This window comes from Aspergillus oryzae, chromosome 3 (assembly GCF_000184455.2).
Source record: "Aspergillus oryzae RIB40 DNA, chromosome 3".
NCBI lineage: Eukaryota > Fungi > Ascomycota > Eurotiomycetes > Eurotiales > Aspergillaceae > Aspergillus > Aspergillus oryzae.
Window position 1 is genome coordinate 4936834 of NC_036437.1, and position 18983 is coordinate 4955816.

Genomic DNA, 18983 nt, shown 5'->3' on the forward strand with positions numbered 1-18983 from the left:
ATTTTAGATCATGGATATATAATGCCACTCTACTCTTCTCCGTTGCCTCCCTCATCGCTCTCCAGTAACAATCACACATAGCAAGCATTCTAGCAATCGTTACTCTTCTTCGTGAAAAGCCCACCCAGATCCACCCAACCGTCATCAAAATGCGTTTCACTCTCGCTTGCCTCGCTGCCCTTGCGTCTTCCGCGGCCGCCTATATGGTCAACGCCCCAATGACTGGTGATCAAGTCCCCATTCAGGCGGGAACCATAATTACATGGTCTGCTGTTGAGTAAGCCATGGACCGTCTATGCTCTACCATGGATAATAATCCCAGTCAGCTAACATACTATATGTGATCTAGCACCGATCAACCAACATTTGATCTCTGGCTTGTCAACATGCGACACTTCGAACCCTATGCAAGGCAGATCGGCCAAGGTATCAACCGGGATGCCCAGACCTACCGAGTCCAAGGTGTGAGCGGTGTCCCGCCGAAGTATGTACACGTCCTATCATTCGTACTTCATAACCTGTTAACTGATTACAATAGCACTGGGTATCAATTCAACTTTGTCCGTCACGGCGCCGATGCGAATGAAGCCAAGGAGCGTCCGTTGGCTCAGTCAGGAGACTTTACTGTTTATGGGGAAGGTACTGTTTGAGACGGCTGCAGTTGATGGAGCTTTGAAAGACTACGTCAGTCCTGAGAGTTATGCTTGATTGCTTGATATTGTGTTGTTTGGCGATAGTGGTGTCTTCCTCTTCCTCTACAATTATGTCTGGTTTATGATTCCATGTACGTGGAAGCATAGGTCACGGTGGATAGAGAGAAGAACAATCGTGGTTTCTGATGAGAGGCCGGATCTTTCGGGTTTATTTTAATGCAGATAGTATGCCAATTGAGTATGACTTGGTGTTTATTGAAGGCAACGACTTTTATATATTTTCTTAGCGACATGCTACAATGTCTGTTTGCCTTGCCGTAGAGCGTGAAGAAAATTCCGATCACGTCGATCATTGCCACGGTGACATCCTATCTATATCAGATGTGATAACTGGGATAGGTCGTAGTGTTCGCCTCCGTGGACGATACATGTTGGTCAAATGGGCCGTTGGTAACAGAGAAGTAACAAGATCTATCGTTACCGCTTCCCTCCAGGTAGATTGACATTTGATAAAGTAAATTCACGATTGACACACCTGCATCAGGGCCTTTAATGAATACGCTTAGTTGAAATCGATACTCGACAAGCCAGTTACTGCATCAATTGCCACTAATATATAGCCTTAGCAAGAATATACGAAAGATCTTGCAATATTCTCAATCCAACTCGACCAAACCGCCAATGGCATCATGGTCGCGCCTTGATCACCTTGTCTCCAACATATAATACATGAGCGATACGCAAAAATATATATATCAACTTACCGGGATAGAAGCAGTATACTGACGGTCGCAGGGCGAGAAAGAAGGAAAGTACTGCTACCACATCAGTGCTAGCTTCTGGCCATGCGTCCTCTATTGATTCCACCGTACATTGGCCAACAGAGGTTTGCGCAAATTATACGCCAGGGTCAGCTCAAATTTCATTCCACGAATGGGAAAAAGCGATCGTCGCTGTGAACTTCCCAGAAGCAACCCGATGCCGTGGGGGATCAGCGCAGATGCTCACAACATAATTCGCGTCTTGCGCCATGAGCATCCGAAATGGTGTAGAGCTAGCTACCCAAAGTCATACCAGAAAACCATGTTGACATATTGTCGATTTCACCGATATTCCGTGCAGTGCGCCACGCACGAAGTGGCAGGAGCAAAGACTCCAGAGTATACCCTGAGTTACCGAAACCGGAGCACTAGCATTTTAGCCTCCCTTAGCGGAAACAAGCATGAAAGTCTAAGCAGATGGTATGATAAGAATTGCGTTAATAATGCTGCGTTGATCGCACCAGATGCGTTTAGCGCTTAATCGGTTCGGGAAAGTTGTCACCGTCCACCATGATTTCGCGAGGCTAACACAGAGAGAGCCGGGAGTGAGAAGGGCTGCATACAGGAGGAACGCAACTAAAAGGAAAACTAGGATTGGTCTAGGTGACCCATGCCAGCTGAATGGATCGCTTCAAAGGCATCAGTGAATCCACCTGAGCTCACGATTTGATGACTGCAGTTTTCCCGCTTAGTCATGTCAGCCTTCGGCTCTGATTTGCTGGATATGTACAGTCAGGGTAAAGAGCCCTATAACGCGGACTCGGGGATCGGGCCAACCCGCGCGGCCCAACATCTCTGTCACTGCGTTAAACCGTTCAAGCGCAAAGAGCTCGCTGTCGGCTCCACTTGGTGGAAGAAAACGTGAAAAGGAAAGAGATCCGGTATCCAGGCCGTGGAGTCATTCAATTTCGTGGCTTAGCTGGCGGCCGGCCCCTCCCGAGGGATACTTAACGGACTAGATATCTGAAAAAGAAAAGTCCCCAGGACGTAGAGGAAAGATGAGAGGCATTAACTCGCCCGTCGGATAAATCATCCCCGAGAGTTAAGTGGCTCGGCCCATGTCGGGTGCAAGACTCGTTTCGGTTGATTAAGATCATCACTCTAGGTCGCTTAATTTATTATTTGTTTTTCATGGTTGGGCTTTTATGTGCTTCCTAATTGTCTGGCCGAGAGCTAAAGAGTTATGATGCCATATTTTCAGGAAGAAAAGCATGTAGCACTCGGAAAAATGGGGTTTATTTCTTTGCGTCGTAGCTTTCTTCGATATTATAGTCCACTCTATGCCATATCTCCAAATTTCCTTCCGATTGAGGGTCCCGAACGGGTAAGTTGATCGCTTCCTGGCTAGTCGATGTCGTAAGCACATGAGAAGAAGACTCGCCAAGGCCCTTGTGTGGCCACCATCGTTTGGAACTCGATAGGGCCAAGTATTTCCGATCGGCCGATGGCTTTGTGGAGCCGGTCTCCCTCGAAAGTACACCGGAGGGATGTGATGGATGCCCGTTTTTCGTGGCGTATCTACTATGATACTGCGTCAAGGCCTTGCCGAAGATCTTGCGTAGTAAGGGCCACCAACACATGAGGTTGGCCACATAGATGGCGGTGCTGGCTTCGCGGATATACCAGATCTGATAGATAGTCGTATATGGTGAGTGAAAATTGAAATATTTATTCAGGATGGCGGCGATCATCACAAACACTCCCAGACCGAGGACACTGACGAGGAGGATCTTCTTGCGCAGCGGCATCTGCGCCCCCTTCAGTAGGGGAATCGGGATTGCCAACATGCATGCGTCCGACGAGAGGTTGAATACCGCCTGTGTGATGGAATAATGCTGGTAGGTTGCACACTGCTGGTTCTCCGGTGGAACAGCCCAGTATTCGGAGAAAGGTCGACAATACACGGCGAAGTACGTGATCTCAATGACAACGAAGCCGAGGACAACATAGCCGGCGAGAACTTTAACAAAGAGATGCCAGCTCAGCATCTTCGTTAACTTCCAATACATGGCAACCAGACATGTTTTGACACCCCACGTCGACAGGAGCATGCATTGTTCCAGCCCAATTACAATTTTGCTGCCATATATTCGATTCGCCACGTCCTTGTGGTCGGCCAATATCTGCGGGAGTTGTTCAGGGAGGAAAAGGTTGGTGTTGTAATGGGAGGAAATATTGATGAGGACCAGCAGCGTCGTGTAGATACCCTAAAGAGTCAGCGAAGTCGCGTGAAATCCCCCGCTGGCTACGCAGGTCGTAAAGCCGGTAGAACAAATATGAAGCACATACAAAGGTAACACTCATAATGTAATCATCCACTATCATGTTGTCAGTATTTGGTATAGAGACAGCCCAGTGACCTGGACGTTCGCGCCATCCGGTGGGTTCTGAAGCCCAGTACGCACCTTGAAGATTTCGGATGCCCCCATTGGATATACTTCGAGCGACGCTGGTTGTTCTCAGCTCCTGATATATGTGAAGAGGACAAACACCGATCGACTTACATTCTCCCGACCCAGATTACCACACCTATACTCCAGAAGACAACTGCTTCCACCAAGAGCTGGTGGGGAGCGGGTGAAACATCTCCCATAGTAGATCGGATGCGATCACTAGGTATGTGTTGAGAAACCGGCAGCGACCGAACGTAGGCGAGGCCAGTTCATTACTCAAACGCCAGCGGGTCAGCGGCGCTCGCAGGGTCTATAAGCTCATTACTTCGTACATATTAATAGTCTACTAGGCCCCGACGATTTGGGCACCAATCAACACACGGGGATTCATGTCCCCAACATGCAGCAAGCTTCACAATTGGAGATATTAATGCCGTGCTCGCGAACCGGTCTGCAGCCTGGGCATGCTTCCAGGATTTACATCCTTGTTTGGTCTGCGCAAGAAAGTAGGTCAAGACGCTAAGCCTGCATGGGACTGAATGAAAGACTCAAACACGATGCTTAGCGTGGTGGGGGTCCAAGCACTGCAACGTGTGCCTAAGTTAGCGTATATGCGCCAATTTTATATCGATCACCCTGCAGCTATCGGAAACTTACGCAATATCTTTCGATTCTTTTCCTATGACTCTGCACAATATCTCAAATTCCCGGCGGAGTTTTTTCTTTTCTTTTTCTTTTCTCTGCTTACTTGCTGTTGTTGAGAATTTCCATTTTTAACCCCCTTACTGAGTTTGTTATCTAATTTTGGGGTCCTAAAAATGGAGTAGGCTCCGACCAGCGCTAATCGCGCCAGTAAGGGAAACATCCAAGTTGATGAAGCACGCCTTGAAGCGGCTTTGGGCCATAAGCAAGAACTGGTCCGTGGGTTCGGGTTGTTTAGTTTGACCAGTCTGGGAATTATAATTGCCAAGTATGCGTCTTTCCCTGCTTATGCGGATGAACTCGACGACCCTAGTTAATATGACTAATTGATAACAGTTCCTGGGCAGCGACTGGAGGAACTATCGTGACTGCACTGTACAATGGCGGTCCTATGGCCGTCTTGTATGGACTGATCCTGGTCACTATCTTCTATGCATTCATCTCCGCGTCCCTCTCTGAGCTCGCCTCGGCAATTCCTTCAGCGGGTGGTGTCTATCATTGGTCGTCCGTGGTTGCAGGCAAGTATGGTCGCGCTGCAGGCTTTTTCACGGGCTACCTCAATGCCTGCGCCTGGTTGCTGTCCGCGGCTTCAATGAGCTCAGTTCTCGGCAATGAGGCAGTTGCCATGTATCTCCTACGACATCCGGGTGTGGAGTGGCATAGCTGGCAGCCTTTCATTGTCTTCTTGGTTGTACTGTGGATGTGCTGTGCTATTGTATGCTTGGGAAACCGTTACCTCCCGCTCATCAACCGGATATCGTTGGTGCTGTCCATGGGTGGTTGGTTTATTACCATTGTCGTACTGGCCGTGATGCCTAGAGGCCGACACGCCAGCAATGCTCAAGTGTGGAGGATCTACTACAACGAAACTGGCGGCTGGTCCGACGGCATCTGCTTTCTCTCTGGACTCTTGAATGCTGCCTTCGCAGTTGGTACACCTGATTGTATTAGCCACTTATCGGAAGAAGGTATGTGCAGATATATCCTGGCTTCTTGATCCCCCGGTGCTGTCATACCGCGTTTGCTTCCTTGAACCCAGGTTATGCTAACAATACCTGACCCTTATAGTCCCCCAGCCAGAAAGAAAGGTCCCACAGGGCATCATGCTGCAGCTGCTAACAGCCTTTCTGACCGCGTTCGTGTATCTCATTGCACTGTTCTACGGAATCAATGATATTGACGCGGTTTTCAATACCAACGTTAACTATTTCCCTGTCGCCGAGATCTACCTGCAGGCAACGGGGTCCACAGCGGGAGCAGTAGGACTTATCGCCCTGCTTTTCCTAGCCACGTTCCCCACGCTGGTAGGAACTCTTACAACCGGTGGCCGGATGTGGTGGTCACTTGCACGCGATAACGCTACTCCCTTTCCCTCATTCTTTGGTCAGGTGCACCCCACGCTAGATTGCCCGGTCAATGCCACAGTGGCCATGGCAGTGATGGTTTCCTGTCTGGGCTGTGTTTATGTGGGCAGCACCACCGCATTCCAGGCGTTGATCTCATCATTTATTGTGTTGAGCACGCTCTCCTATGCCGGGGCCATTGTTCCGCATATTCTATCCCGGCGACGAAGTGTTGTCCTGGGACCCTTTGCCATGCCCCACAAGATTGGATATGTGGTTAATATCCTCGCGGTACTCTACATCGCCGTCACAGTGCTGTTCTTCTGTTTCCCCTTCACCTTGCCCGTGACTGTTCAGAATATGAACTACACAAGTGTTATTACCGTCGGTCTTATGACCCTCGTCGGCATTTGGTGGTTGTTCCAGGGTATGAGGACTTATAAGGGTCCTACCTATAGTCGGGAGGCGGCTGAACGGCTGGCGATGGGGAAACAGGAATCGTCGGCTGAGATGAGCGCCATGGACGGAATGTAAAATATCATACCACGACTGTAGTAATGAGGTTTTGTATTATACGTTAGGAAAAGGCAAAATTGAAGACAAGTCCCTAGGCATTTATGTTTGGTTAGGCATGACGGGTATAGTGAGTTCTAGTATAACCAGCATTAGCTTTGTGATAAAGTCGTACACAGCTCGACTAGGTGCGGTTGTATATAGTGAGATATCCTTACCATGCCTATCCGGCTAGAATATGGATAAGAGCGTGATGCCCAGAAAGGCCCATACAATTACATTGCATGTTTTTGTGGGCCTCGTACGGTACTTGAGTCTAGTACTCTTATCAACTTTCTCGTCGAACTGAAATCGGTCGGTCTGTAACTATCCTAGGAGTGAGCCTCAAGGGCTAGCATACAAAACTGGAAAGGCTACAAACACTGAATGGAGCCGAGTGGGAAGTGAAAGTTGTATCAAAGGCTACGTAGGAGGAAAACCAAGTAGGCGCTAAAATTGGAAGGAGAAAGGAGAGAGAGAGCCTAGAGGGCAGAGAAAATGGATTTATGATTTAAAGAGGAGCCTTGGAGCACAGGCTAGCATATTCCACCACACTGAGTGGTTCTGCAGATTGCGCAGCGAAAAAGAACATCATGATAATCATGAAGGGACTTCCCAGTGCCCACACGAAGTGCGTGAATAGCTGACTGAGTTAATCTCTTCATTGATATTTTCAAAAGGCACCAGTCAAGCCGTTATCCTCGACAATACCACCTCGGAACAGCGCATCAATAGCTGCCGTATAAATAGCCTCTGACGTCTTTCGTGCAATAGTGCCTTTCGGGGTTCTTGCAAAGCCAACTTCAGGATCAGTCAGGAGAATACGGGATCGCGAGATCTTGCCTTGCGTGGGTGCAGCGCCGTTTGCTTCTACAACTGATGGCCATATCTTGTCAACAAATTCCTCTCTGTTCTCGTGGCTCACGGACTGCACTGGCTCAATTATAAGTACAACCGCTGGACGGGCGTTTCCGACAACCAGCGCGCCAGCGATATTAGGATCTCCTTGGAGAGCCGTCTCCATGGGAACTGGAAACACCTTAGCGCTAGTTCCTAGCGCGATGAGATCGTCAGTGCGAGAGTGGAACTGCCACAAGCCTGCCTTTGTAGGATGAGGAGTGAATAGATCCTTCGTGCGCCATTCCTTTACATCCGGGAATGTATGTGACAGAGTGCGCCGCCCACGGAATTTCTCATCCTGATGCAGCACCAGCTCATAAAGACCGGAGCCCTCCTCCACCCTCTGCATATCACACTCCTCGGCAGGATTAGGCTCAAGGTACTGCCATTCTCCGGGCTGCGGAACAAGCATCTGGATCTGGCCGCTCTCAATAGACCCGTACATTTGACAAAGGTCAGTCAATTCGCTGAGCTTTTGCCCGACACTTGGAGCTAGAGGTCCGCCGCCAAAGAGTACAAAGTCGAGACCTTCTGCCTTCTTGCGCGCATCTGGGTCGCATGTCCACCACTGCTCGATAGTAGATGGGGGAAGATAAAGGGCTCGGACTGTCGTCTGGTTTGTAATAGAGCTTACTAGCTGACCGCTGGGTGGCATAGTTGAGGGTCCCCAAACGGTTGTAGCGGTCGTGGAGAAAGTGGGGATGACCATGAATGCCATTGTACCACCCAGCTTCTTTTCGTTAGTTGTATGATCACAGAAAGGAACAGGTCTCAAGGGGGGCATTTCTTACATGGAATGGCGGGAAGCAACAGTAGAATCGTCCGGGAGGGGAAAAATCGAACTGTTTAGCATTCTGTGGCCGACGCCCTTCCGGGACAGGGATATTCCGATCAGAATCAGTACAGGCGAATGCAGCATGTGTATAGCACACAATCTTTGGGAGTCCTGGATTTACAGCCCTAGTCAGAATCCATCTAGTAGGCTTTGAGAGGGGGGAGTGTACCTGTGGACCCAGACGTGTGCATAGCAAGGCATCTTTCGTCTTTGACGTCCGCAAACAAAACATCAAAAGGGTACGGAGGGGACTGGCCATTCAGTACTTCATCCACGGATGGCACCACCGTATAGGGTATCTGAGCTGTGGAGTTAAGCTGCTGGATGCCTTTCACAACCGGTTCCATTAAATCGGCGTAGAGAACAAGATTAACTTTCGCCTCAAGCAGCAAATACAGGTTGTGGTCAGGCGGGTTTCGAGGTGATACCCAGAATGTCTTAAGAATTAATAATCAGCTGCATGTCAAGCCTTAGAAACAATATTCCGAATCGTACCGTCCATCCAGCTTTAATTGCTGCGAACAAAAGAACGGGATATCGGATATCTGGTACTCCGACATATGCTAGAACTTTCTTCTCTTTAGGGACATCCTTGAAATGACCATCTAACCACCAGGCCATAAAGTTGACCGCGGTAGCCATTGTCTTCATGTCGACATCTCGAAAGCCATCCGCAATATTTTGCGTTCTTGGCATGGAGTTGAATACGCGATTGGGCTCATTATGGGCATGATAGTCGATGACGTGGGGAAGCAATCTCTGGCCCCTGAATTCCTCTGCCCCCCGAAGCCATGGTTTGTTATGGTTGTGAATAGACATTGTGAGTAAAGCCAGGTTATATCAAAACGAATTTGCCATTAGAGGTACGAACGAAATGAGTTGGTGGTACCATAGGCCGGGTCCCCATTATATATGGTGGGCATCCACGATAATATGCATGGAGGTGGAGATATTTGCCCGTAGTCCACTTTGTGCTGTAATACAGCGATCACTACAACTTGGAATCCTTCCCCTGCACAATAGAGCAAGCTAAAACGATAACCGCCGAAAAGGACAAAAAAAAAAGTGGAGACGGTGGCGTACGGTTGTATCAGACAGCTCGCATTAGCCTCAAGGCGAGGAGCCCGTCAAAAGCCAACAGAATAGAGGAGAAGTTGGCTCAAGCATACACCCTTTGTCTCCTAGTCACTCTGCGTAAGCTTCGAGGCTGCCTTCAATGGGGCATGGTTGGAGGCTATCTCATATCCCTGCATTAGACTTGTTCTGAACCGTGAGCCCCGCCCCCACTTGAGATGGGATTGTTTGTCGGTCTATGAAGTTGCCAGGAGAGGAGTTAAATTACAGTGCTGTCATTAGGTGCATTGAGCAATTTCTCAAAGAGAAAGCTAGCTAACGAGGAAGTGAAAGTGTATAATTAGCTATGGATAGACAAGTCCCAGGTACCCCGCCGGTTGTCTCTCTTTTAAGTCTAATATTAAAGCGTTGTCTAGGTTACATAGACTACTCTTACCTACTTAAATAGTACCAAGAATCTAGATTCCAAAGGATATTACTATGTTAAGCAACCTGCATTAGGGTCTCTTAGCCCGAACCCACTTCGGCTCAGGTTTCCCGGATCCCCGATTAACTCTAGCTTTGGTGTGAGACGAGCCTCTAAGGTAAATTTTATTTTGCAGGAGAAAGGCTGCTTTATATAATGGAAGAATAAAATGCTCAATTTTGGACTATAGACGAGACCTGTCTTGTGAAGTACATTCAGTACGACGATTTCCCCTGATGCCTTGAGCCAGGAAACGTTGAATGTTGGATTTACGTACATCATGTCATCGTATCCTAGCACGAGGACAAGTCCAGGTGGCTTTTACGCATCCGCCTTGATGATCTCTGCGGCTCGCTCAGCGACGGCATACACCGTACTCATGATGTTGCCCACGGTGATCAGCGGCAGAATACTGGCCTCACAGACTCGCAAATTGGTCGTTCCATGTACCCTTAGCTTTTCATCAACTACGCCACCCTGCTCTCGCGGTAGCATAGCCGCGGTGCCGCAGGGACGGTACGTAGTCGTCGCAGTATCACGTAGGTACTGGTTAGCAGACTCGAGGTTGGTGAGGAACGCCCGTTCAGCTTAGGACACTGAGACAGAGGCTCCACTTTGTGAAGTTTCTCCACGTCTAACAGATTGTATGCCATGATATCCAGATCCAAGGGATGTAAAAAGTAACGGGTATCAACAGCCGGCTTGTCCTCCACGTTCGCAGACGAAATGTGGACGCTGTCACGAGAAAGGGAATACCCTGAACAACACCAAGGCTGATAAAATTGCCCAGCAGAAGCTTCTGGCCAACGAAATCGTACCGGTCTCGTGCAGATTCGCCTGGCAAATGAACATAAATTGGGCCCAAGTGGGAGAATCAGGCTGTTCCAAGATACCGCGAATCGCTGGTTCCCGATCGTCAGTGTCGGAAAGGAAGCGGTCCATAAGGTCCTTGATATGCTTTTCGTATCTGGCACCATTTTCGTCCAGGCAGGGCATAAAGGCAGTTGACTGAACACCGCCTATAGTCAGAGGACTAGCATTGTGTTCGTAATATAGCTTTGTAGCTTCCTCCATTGTCTCTGTCTCTTGACGCATTAGGGCGTCTCCCCTAATAACCCCATCAACTACCTCGAAGCTAATACCTACCGGTCATTAGCTGGTCCTGAAGGTTTTCTCCAACATTTGAATTATCAACAACAACAGAGATTCTGTATCGATCTAGGATCTCCTTGTTTCCAATTCCGGATAGTTCGAGGATCTTAGGGGTATTGAGAGCGCCACACGAAAGAATCACCTCCTTCTTTGCCTCAGTTGTGTGAGCCCCACCGCCGGTGATGACCTTAACACCGGTAGCTGTTGTTTCATTAAAGAGGACCTTTTGCACAAGTGCCTCTGTTATAATAGAGGCACACGGCCGTTGTTTTGCGCGGATACCACGTTGTTGCAGCAAAGCTTCTGGTCTTCGTCTTAGAGTCGACATTTACCTGAGCCGTGTTATTGCTCGAGCTAGATAGATACAGTCCATTTTCAGTGGGAAATAATGGCACCTTTTCTTTGCTGGTGTCTATGTATGATGGATGCTTTTAGAAGTAGACAGCTTTCTGTTTGCATATATGTGTACATACATACTTAAAAAGAATATATAGATATCTATAAAAATGGGTCAGAAATTTATTGTACTAGATTTAGATTGACAATCTATTTATATAGTTGAGCTTTGTCTTTGTCGGCTTGAACTCCACCATATATGTTCAGCCCTGTCTCCGAAAGGGCGTGTGACAACAACAACCCCATGCTGTTTTGGTACAGCTATCTCTTCTTGAGCGTACAATATTGACCTAGATTGTTCATGTCTTATCGATCGCTCTAATTCACAGCTTCCTTTTGGCTCCTTATACTCCGTTCAGTGGGAGCACATATCACATTGCTCAGTGAAATACATGCCATATCATTCAATCATCAAAATTCACCCTTGTCGTAGTTTAAACTGTCATCACAACAGGAAAGACAAGCGTCAACGTCGACTCTCTGCTCGTTCTTCCCAGGCGGTTCCACACTTTCCGCGCACGTAGCCAATAATACATCCTCCAATGATCCCATTTCCGGGGGTAGTAACTCCTTTTCGATCCCCTTGATTATCGCGTCGACCTCATGACGATGAGTCGAAATATTAATAACATTTGGCAACGCGCGTCTGTCTGGAGGGACAAATTGAACTCGAGCAGTGAGACTGTCCCATGCTCTTTGGGAATAGTATCTCTTCCATGAAGTTGGTTTGAGGTCGAAAAGGGCTACGAAATCGTCAAAGCTCAATTGAGACGATAGAATTTCTTTATCTCGTGTCTGAGCTAATTCCAATGACTGTAGACATGTGCGGACCATGTGCAGCCAGAACCGGGCTTGCGTTTCCGAATATGGTGGTATCCCCTTGTTTGAAGCCCGTAGACGGATCGTCGTTGATTGGAGTGTGGCAAGGGCTTGTCGTACGGCATCTTCGTCGCATGATTCTGAGATGTGTTTGCATTGCCTGATGAACACAAAAGCGAATCGTATCAGTCTGGCTGGATCCCCTTGTAGCATAGATAGACTGGCAGGCATGTCAAGAGCAGATGTCAGGACAGGCAGTGGCTGACGATCAGGAGGGACCCATGAATCCCATGCTCGTGGGCTAAAAAGATGTTTTGTATTATAATACGAGCTCCAGAGACGAGGGTCCATCACGGACGGTGTATGAAATAAAACATTGTAAAAATCGGTCCATAACGGATTACTACAAAGTTTCTTTTTCATCCTGTAGTCCCTGATGGCGATCTGTATCTGTAAGATCCAGAAAACAGTCATCGTGCTGTTGACAAGCTCTTAGTATACTAGGCTCTTAAACGGACATTGATTGAGAGCTTACCGGTGTTCCCTATTTCCAAATTTCTCTGGCTGACTGTTTCGCAACCGCCTTAAATGGGCAAGCATAGTATCGGCCATAGCAAATGTGCTCCTTCTTTGTTGCACATACTCCAAAACAAGAATATACGTGACCTTGAGGTGGGCATGATGGTCCCACACTGGTATATCTCCAGTAACAAACGAGTTCCAAAAGGCCTGGGCATTGACAGAATCCTGTGAAGCTTTTCTATTGATAGGTTCGCTGAGTCTCGGACTGGATACTGTGTCCTCTGCTATCTCTGGAGCCGGGTTAGGCTCGGGATCCTGCTCAGGCTCAGTGCGAGGTTGAGGCTGTGGTTTCGGTCGAGTCCGCAGAAGAAGATTCGCAGATGAATGGAGTTGGTGAAGAATTTCCTGAACCCCTTCTCCCGTTTTGGCGCTGAGCTTGTGATCCAAAATCTTCCATGAGAGTTGATCGTACTTAGCCATCTCCTTCTCATACTTTTTCCGCAGACCGTCGACAATCTCTGGGGCACTTTCTGCGGGAAGCGTGTCTTGTTTATTTAGGAGAATCCACATATGTTTACAACCGTGCTTATGGACAAAGTCGACAAAGTAGTGAAAATCATAGATCGGCTCTGGCTGTTGCGGATCGCAGTTGTGGATAAAGAGGACAATATCTGTCCCAGGAAAGTAGCTGTGGATCAATTGCTTGACAGACCTCCTAGACACTGTATCTCATCATTGGTATGCGATTATTATGAAGAGGAAATTAAGGGCTGGCCTTATAGTACAATCCAGAACAGGCATACTCGGGCTCACTCACTGGACATGTCCCAAATAGTCCATCGATACTTTCTCGGGTATTCGACTGTCTCAACATTGAAGCCGATAGTTGGAACGGTATTGACCAACTCTCCCAGCTTCATCTGGTAAAGTAGAGTAGTCTTACCACAATCATAATCACCCAGCAAGATGACTCTAAATTCGAGAGTCCTGAATGGCCACGTAACCCATTCAACAATAGCTTCGGGGACTGCTCATCAGCATGCTATATAGTACACCCACATTTCAAGTCACTTACAACTCATGTTGCCTCCATCCAAGTCTTGAATTGCCTAAGGCGGGATATGAGAGGGAACGTGCAAGTATAAAAGAAATGGAGTCTGCAGCTTGGGGGTGGACGGTTCACAGGACGCTTGCTGCTGCCTGACTTGCGTTGAATACGAGAGATCTGCAATGTGTCCACTGCTACCGCTCGTCAGCCAAGGCATAGATCGTATATACAGGCAGTGATGAACCATAGCAAATCTAGGCAGAAGGGGTTGTTTTGTGTCCGAATCTAGGGTTCTGGCTCGCTTCAACGTGAACAGTGTAGCATACGGCTTCTGTCGATATTTATATCCATAGGTAATATACTGCTAGCACACATTCGATATGCCCACGAGCCTTAACCTCAGTTATGAGTATTTACCGAAACCCTGGAGAGCTATTAAGGATTAATCTCATCCTCAATCCATCCTCTGAGTTTGACTTTTAACTTATTTTGGTCACTTTCTTCTAAAGGTTGTTGCACTTGCGACGGGGCAGAGAAGTCATGTGAAGAGACTAGGAACGCAATGGAATGTTTGGAGGGTTTAGATTGTTTGTGCTTTTTGAAATGTTTGAAATGTTTGACAAGAAACTGGTCTTCGGGTCAACATCCGCCCGAGCGGATAATCCCTCCTGTGGATGAAGCTCTCGGATTCTCCACTTGAATGATCTCGGGTAGATATCGCAGCTTCATGACTCCACATCGTCTATAAGTGGGAAATCGTCTTACACAAAGTCCAAAGTATTCATTGACGCTAATATTAGGTATTCTATAGTAAGATATGTTGCGCGCGGCCTAATTAACCTCCTTAAACTCATCAATCACACTCCTGGGTTCAAAATACTCGCCCAGCGGCTCATATGCGAAATCATATCCATAGCCCTTTGGTCCACCGATCTCAAGCCCCCGTTCCGTCTTGGACCAATGTGGAGAGCAGGCTAATCCCAACACCACCACCTGGTAGCCATACCGATATTCCGGCACACCGATCGGCTTGCCCGATTCCTTGTCTAAGATGCAAATGAGATCCGGCACGCTGGCAATGATCTTCTTCGAGCCGTCGGCGGCATGATGCTCAGCGTAAATGTTCTCATTCTTGAACGGGATGCGGATGTGCCCGCCTTGCGCAACCGCAGGGGAGCAATTCTGGTTAGTGGCCTGGTCATCGTCCTCGGCAGGGACTTCAGTGATGATGAGCTCGCCGTATGAATGTCCTTTGTATACTGTTTGCTCGATTCCAGAGATCTTGCCTCGGAATAGGACCTTGGCGGACTGGGGTCCTCCGGCTTCAGCAATGATTGCTTCTGGGACTGTGAGAAGTGTACTATATTGAGCCGCCTGCGCAATGGCTCTCCCGATTCTCCATGATAGTGATACCGTATTTAAGATGGCGAATTCTCTAACAGCCGCACCATTGGTCGGGCGAGCTGAAAGGCCAACTAAAGAGCCCATTTCGGTCAAAGCAGCACGGAGCACCCGGTCAACCATTTCATCATCACCCGCTCGGGGCATGATGACAGACCTTCCATCGCCGGAATCAATTGCACATGGTGTGAGTTCCCCAGGCCGATACACGGCCATTGTAGTCTGCCAGATCATGGGATTTGCGCGGCCCATAAAGTCCGCGTCGATAACGGGGCGGTCGTAGAATCGATCTGAGCCCCACTGAAAGGCTTCAAGACCATTTGACCCGCCGATTTCGAGGCCCATCACGGCATCGAAGGATTTGTGACCCATATAATGCATGAGCTGACCGATGGCATCCACCGTTTCGTGAGCTTGGAGTCGCTCTACTGTCGTTGCCGGTGATCCCATCCGTCCTCCCCAGTAGACTAGTGCATCATCCGGCAGGACAGAATGATCAATGCAGCGGATTTTGTACCCTTGCCGGAGCATTTCCTGTAGTTGGATACGGCCTGCGTCTGGACTTCCCCCGCCCCCGCAGCCGAGGACATAAGCCCCGTCTGCGATGTAGTTCAGATCGGTTTCTGTTAGAAGCCATTCGTGCCAGCCAGCCTTCTCATTGAAGACCACATTCGGACGGTAGGTAAGATGATCAACTGGAATCACCTCCGGTACTTGAAGGTGTTCTGTGGTCCTGGGGTTCTCATCTATCGTATCCTCCTCAACGGGGCCATCGTCATTGTCAACAAACATGCCCATGGACCTTTCGGTATCTAGATTTCCAATCGCCTTGACGACAGTTCTCAACTGATTGGAAATATATGGAATAGGCATGGACTCGACCTCAGCAATGAAGACGCTATCCTCAACAGCGCCAGCTTGAATAGCTCGTTCAATGGCGGCTTTCTTAGCCTCTTCAACAGCATCCTTGATGGACTGATTCGCGATGCTGGTAATTTTATCTACTGTTCCACCGACCTTGGCGCATGCTGCTCCCACCGCGTTCGCTACATCAAAGAACGGTGGGTTGATGAGTTTGGATGCACCCTCTAGCTCTGCAGGAGCCAGAACTGCACCTCCTCCAACAAGGAGCACTGGCAAAGGCTCTGGTGAGGTCTTCATGAGGTCAATGGACCGTTCCAAAATCTGTTTGATCCGTGTCTGTGACGCAGATACCAACTTAGAAGCAAGATGCTTAACGGACTCCGCATTACCGACCACACACTGACCACCGGCAACAGCAATATCAGTTGCAGTCAGAACATCTCCACCAAACACAAGACCCTCAGTGAGCAGTCGATGTCCAACCGAGTCTGGGCCAACAGTGACGGCCCCTTTCTTGGCGCCGCTCTGTCCATCACGGACAATTGATCCTCCACCTAGTCCGACAAAATACAAATGGGGCATGGAATAGTTCACCTTGATCCCCGCTGCTTTCACATAAGCAGAGGCTTGTCGTGGCAGTCCGGAAGGAAGGAGAACCCCAACATCGGTGGTGGTGCCACCAATATCAACGACAATGGTGGACTTATTAGCTAGATCCTCTCCGGCTAGATATGCAGCGCCGCGCATGGAGTTCGTAGCACCGGAGTTGAACGTCCGGATGGGTGTCTTTGCTGCAGTAGTCGCGTCAATGATAGTGCCATCATTCTGCGTCAGAAATAGCGGACACTGTAAATGAAGGGATTTCATTGCACCGTGGAAGCGTCGGATTGTTTGGCGCGCATATCTCAGGATGGCACCATTGAGGATAGCGGCATTTTCCCGTTCCAGGAACCCTACACGGTGTTCATTAGCATTACCCTCGCTGACCATTGGCAATCTGTGATGGGGCAGAATGTCAAACATACCGATATTGGCGATCTCCTTTGAACACACGACATCCACCCCCGGAATCTCGCGGGTAATAATCTCCCGCACCGTTTCCTCTTGTCGGAACACCTCATCAATAGGCGAGTAAACACCGGCCACGACGACCGTCGTTAAGCCCAGCGCTTTGATGTTCTCACACTCTCGAACGACCTGCGATTCGACCACCGGCGCCTCCTGAGACCCGTCAATATGGAGACCGCCATCGATGTACCCGACATATCCATTAATGAGACTGGCCAGTCCAGCTGGCCATTCAGAAAAGGGCTTGACATCGCGCAGGAACGACTTCGACAATCGGATAATCGCAACCTTGCTTAGACGACGGGGGTCTTGTTCCAGCACGGAGTTCAGGAAGGCAGTTGTGCCAATCGTAACAGACGCCACATTGTCCGGAGCCACTTGAGAGTCCCGGAGGACCGTGTTGATAGCTTCCTGGATGCCCGTGGTGACGTCGGGGGACGTTGGAGCCTTGTGAGATGAGAGGATTCCGCGAGACGGTGTTTCTCGTTGGCCCAGGTCGATTAACACCGCGTCGGTGTTTGTTCCTACCGGTTGTGAGCGGATCCTGCATGATCATACGAGGCAATGCACGAAGCTGCTGTCTTACCACCGACGTCCACGCCGATCCGCACTGACTGCATCATTCTACGAAAACTACCCAATACCGTAGCTTGGGCCTCTAGTGATTGAGGAGATCACTAAGCACCGACTGCAGCGCATTCTCGCAGTGTTGCCACCTATTATACCGTTAGTCAGCTTACGACGCCGATTGTCTGCATTGATCGCGCAACTTCGGTTTTGTCGCTCTTCTCAACCTCCCCGGAAGGAAACGTCGCCGAAGATCGGGTAAAGCCCACAACGCGAGAACAACAATCTCCGTCCAGAGAAGAGCAAACACGACAAGCCCCTAACAGTAGTCTGGATTACATGCAGAAATAATCCCTGTCAAAATTTAATCTGGCATGCATTGCAATAAAAATTCAAGACAAAAATGCACTAAATTCAATACAATGCTCAAAAGCTGATAGATAACATGGACAAAATCAAATTCAAGCAACCACGGTCTTCAGGTAATACTCCAATGACTCCAGCGGCTTCCTAGAGGGAGGGTTTGGCACTCGGTCTCGCCAGATCTCTTTGCCATCTTTGTACACCACCAATGTTGGCCACCAAGTGACTTCTGCTTTCTTCTGCACTTCCGCTCCCTCTTCGTCGACACCGTTGACCTGTAGGACCTGCATTAGCACTGGCATACACAAGAACATCGAGGCAGTATACCTTGTAGAAGCGTACGCTGCTCTGGTCTTCAGAGATCTTGCTGTATAGAGGTGCGATTACCTTCCGGATCCATTAGTCTCACCAACAAGCAGATAGGGTAAGATCGAAAGTTCATACATGACAAGGGCCACAATGAGGAGCGTAAAAGTCCAAGACGGCAAGACCTGGCTTAGCCAGCTCAGCTTCGTACTCAGCAAGAGAATGGATTTCAGCAATCATGATGGCTGTTGTGGTGGTTGATAGTGATCTAGATCGATGACAGGGGTTCGACCGGTAGACTGGATTATATATGTGGGGACCTTTTCTACCGTTACGCAACAATCGCCAATGAAAACTTACCCTAGACCAACACTATCCCAAGATCTTCTAAACATATCATAATCAACTTGCTTGGTCATGACTCTCGAGTCAAGAAACTGTCCCATGGACCCACTTAGAAACGCTAGAATCCCAACCGAAGCAGTGGTGGATCCCATTCTCGGTGAAGTCGGGAAGTTAGCCTAACGATCAACTTACTTGGATGATGTTGCGTGCCGGGACTGCCGTCTGGGTTGCCAGATGTATACGTACTACACGATCGGGGAGGTTATGGGAAAAAGGAAGGACGTCAAATCACATTATGACATGTATTAAGCGAGAGTGTTATTATTACTACATAGAATAGAATTTTACTTAGAACATGGACACAACAAGTTCATCCGTTATAAGGCCGGTATA

At 48.7% G+C, this 18983-nt stretch overlaps 8 protein-coding genes across 8 annotated transcripts; 2 read left to right on the forward strand and 6 right to left on the reverse strand.

Moving 5' to 3' along the window:
- Nucleotides 1-149: 149 nt before the first annotated feature.
- AO090026000072 (GPI anchored serine-threonine rich family protein) lies at nt 150-650 on the forward strand (the record flags this gene model as incomplete). Its single annotated transcript, XM_001821519.3, has 3 exons — nt 150-277; nt 350-484; nt 539-650. The coding sequence occupies 3 exons, from the start codon at nt 150-152 to the stop codon at nt 648-650; spliced, it is 375 nt and encodes a 124-aa protein (XP_001821571.3).
- A 2469-nt stretch (nt 651-3119) lies between these two features.
- On the forward strand, nt 3120-6446 carry AO090026000071 (uncharacterized protein; the record flags this gene model as incomplete). The annotated part of the gene is made up of 4 exons (XM_023236237.1): nt 3120-3122; nt 4695-4837; nt 4906-5537; nt 5638-6446. 4 exons carry the CDS (start codon nt 3120-3122, stop codon nt 6444-6446), a joined length of 1587 nt encoding a protein of 528 aa, XP_023090882.1.
- Nucleotides 6447-7137: 691 nt separating this feature from the next.
- On the reverse strand, nt 7138-8148 carry AO090026000070 (uncharacterized protein; the record flags this gene model as incomplete). Its single annotated transcript, XM_023236238.1, has 1 exon — nt 7138-8148. One exon carries the CDS (start codon nt 8146-8148, stop codon nt 7138-7140), a length of 1011 nt encoding a protein of 336 aa, XP_023090881.1.
- A 191-nt stretch (nt 8149-8339) lies between these two features.
- On the reverse strand, nt 8340-9018 carry AO090026000069 (uncharacterized protein; the record flags this gene model as incomplete). The annotated part of the gene is made up of 2 exons (XM_001821517.3): nt 8340-8636; nt 8695-9018. The coding sequence occupies 2 exons, from the start codon at nt 9016-9018 to the stop codon at nt 8340-8342; spliced, it is 621 nt and encodes a 206-aa protein (XP_001821569.3).
- A 1042-nt stretch (nt 9019-10060) lies between these two features.
- Nucleotides 10061-11219, reverse strand: AO090026000068 (uncharacterized protein; the record flags this gene model as incomplete). The annotated part of the gene is given in 4 exon segments (XM_023236239.1): nt 10061-10326; nt 10435-10474; nt 10496-10874; nt 10882-11219. Coding segments are annotated over 4 exon segments (1023 nt in total).
- Nucleotides 11220-12637: 1418 nt separating this feature from the next.
- AO090026000067 (uncharacterized protein) lies at nt 12638-13580 on the reverse strand (the record flags this gene model as incomplete). Its single annotated transcript, XM_023236240.1, has 3 exons — nt 12638-13350; nt 13446-13548; nt 13572-13580. 3 exons carry the CDS (start codon nt 13578-13580, stop codon nt 12638-12640), a joined length of 825 nt encoding a protein of 274 aa, XP_023090879.1.
- A 927-nt stretch (nt 13581-14507) lies between these two features.
- On the reverse strand, nt 14508-17629 carry AO090026000066 (uncharacterized protein; the record flags this gene model as incomplete). The annotated part of the gene is made up of 3 exons (XM_001821513.3): nt 14508-16894; nt 16967-17533; nt 17596-17629. The coding sequence occupies 3 exons, from the start codon at nt 17627-17629 to the stop codon at nt 14508-14510; spliced, it is 2988 nt and encodes a 995-aa protein (XP_001821565.1).
- A 408-nt stretch (nt 17630-18037) lies between these two features.
- AO090026000065 (thioredoxin family protein) lies at nt 18038-18485 on the reverse strand (the record flags this gene model as incomplete). Its single annotated transcript, XM_023236241.1, has 2 exons — nt 18038-18292; nt 18384-18485. 2 exons carry the CDS (start codon nt 18483-18485, stop codon nt 18038-18040), a joined length of 357 nt encoding a protein of 118 aa, XP_023090878.1.
- Nucleotides 18486-18983: the final 498 nt, after the last annotated feature.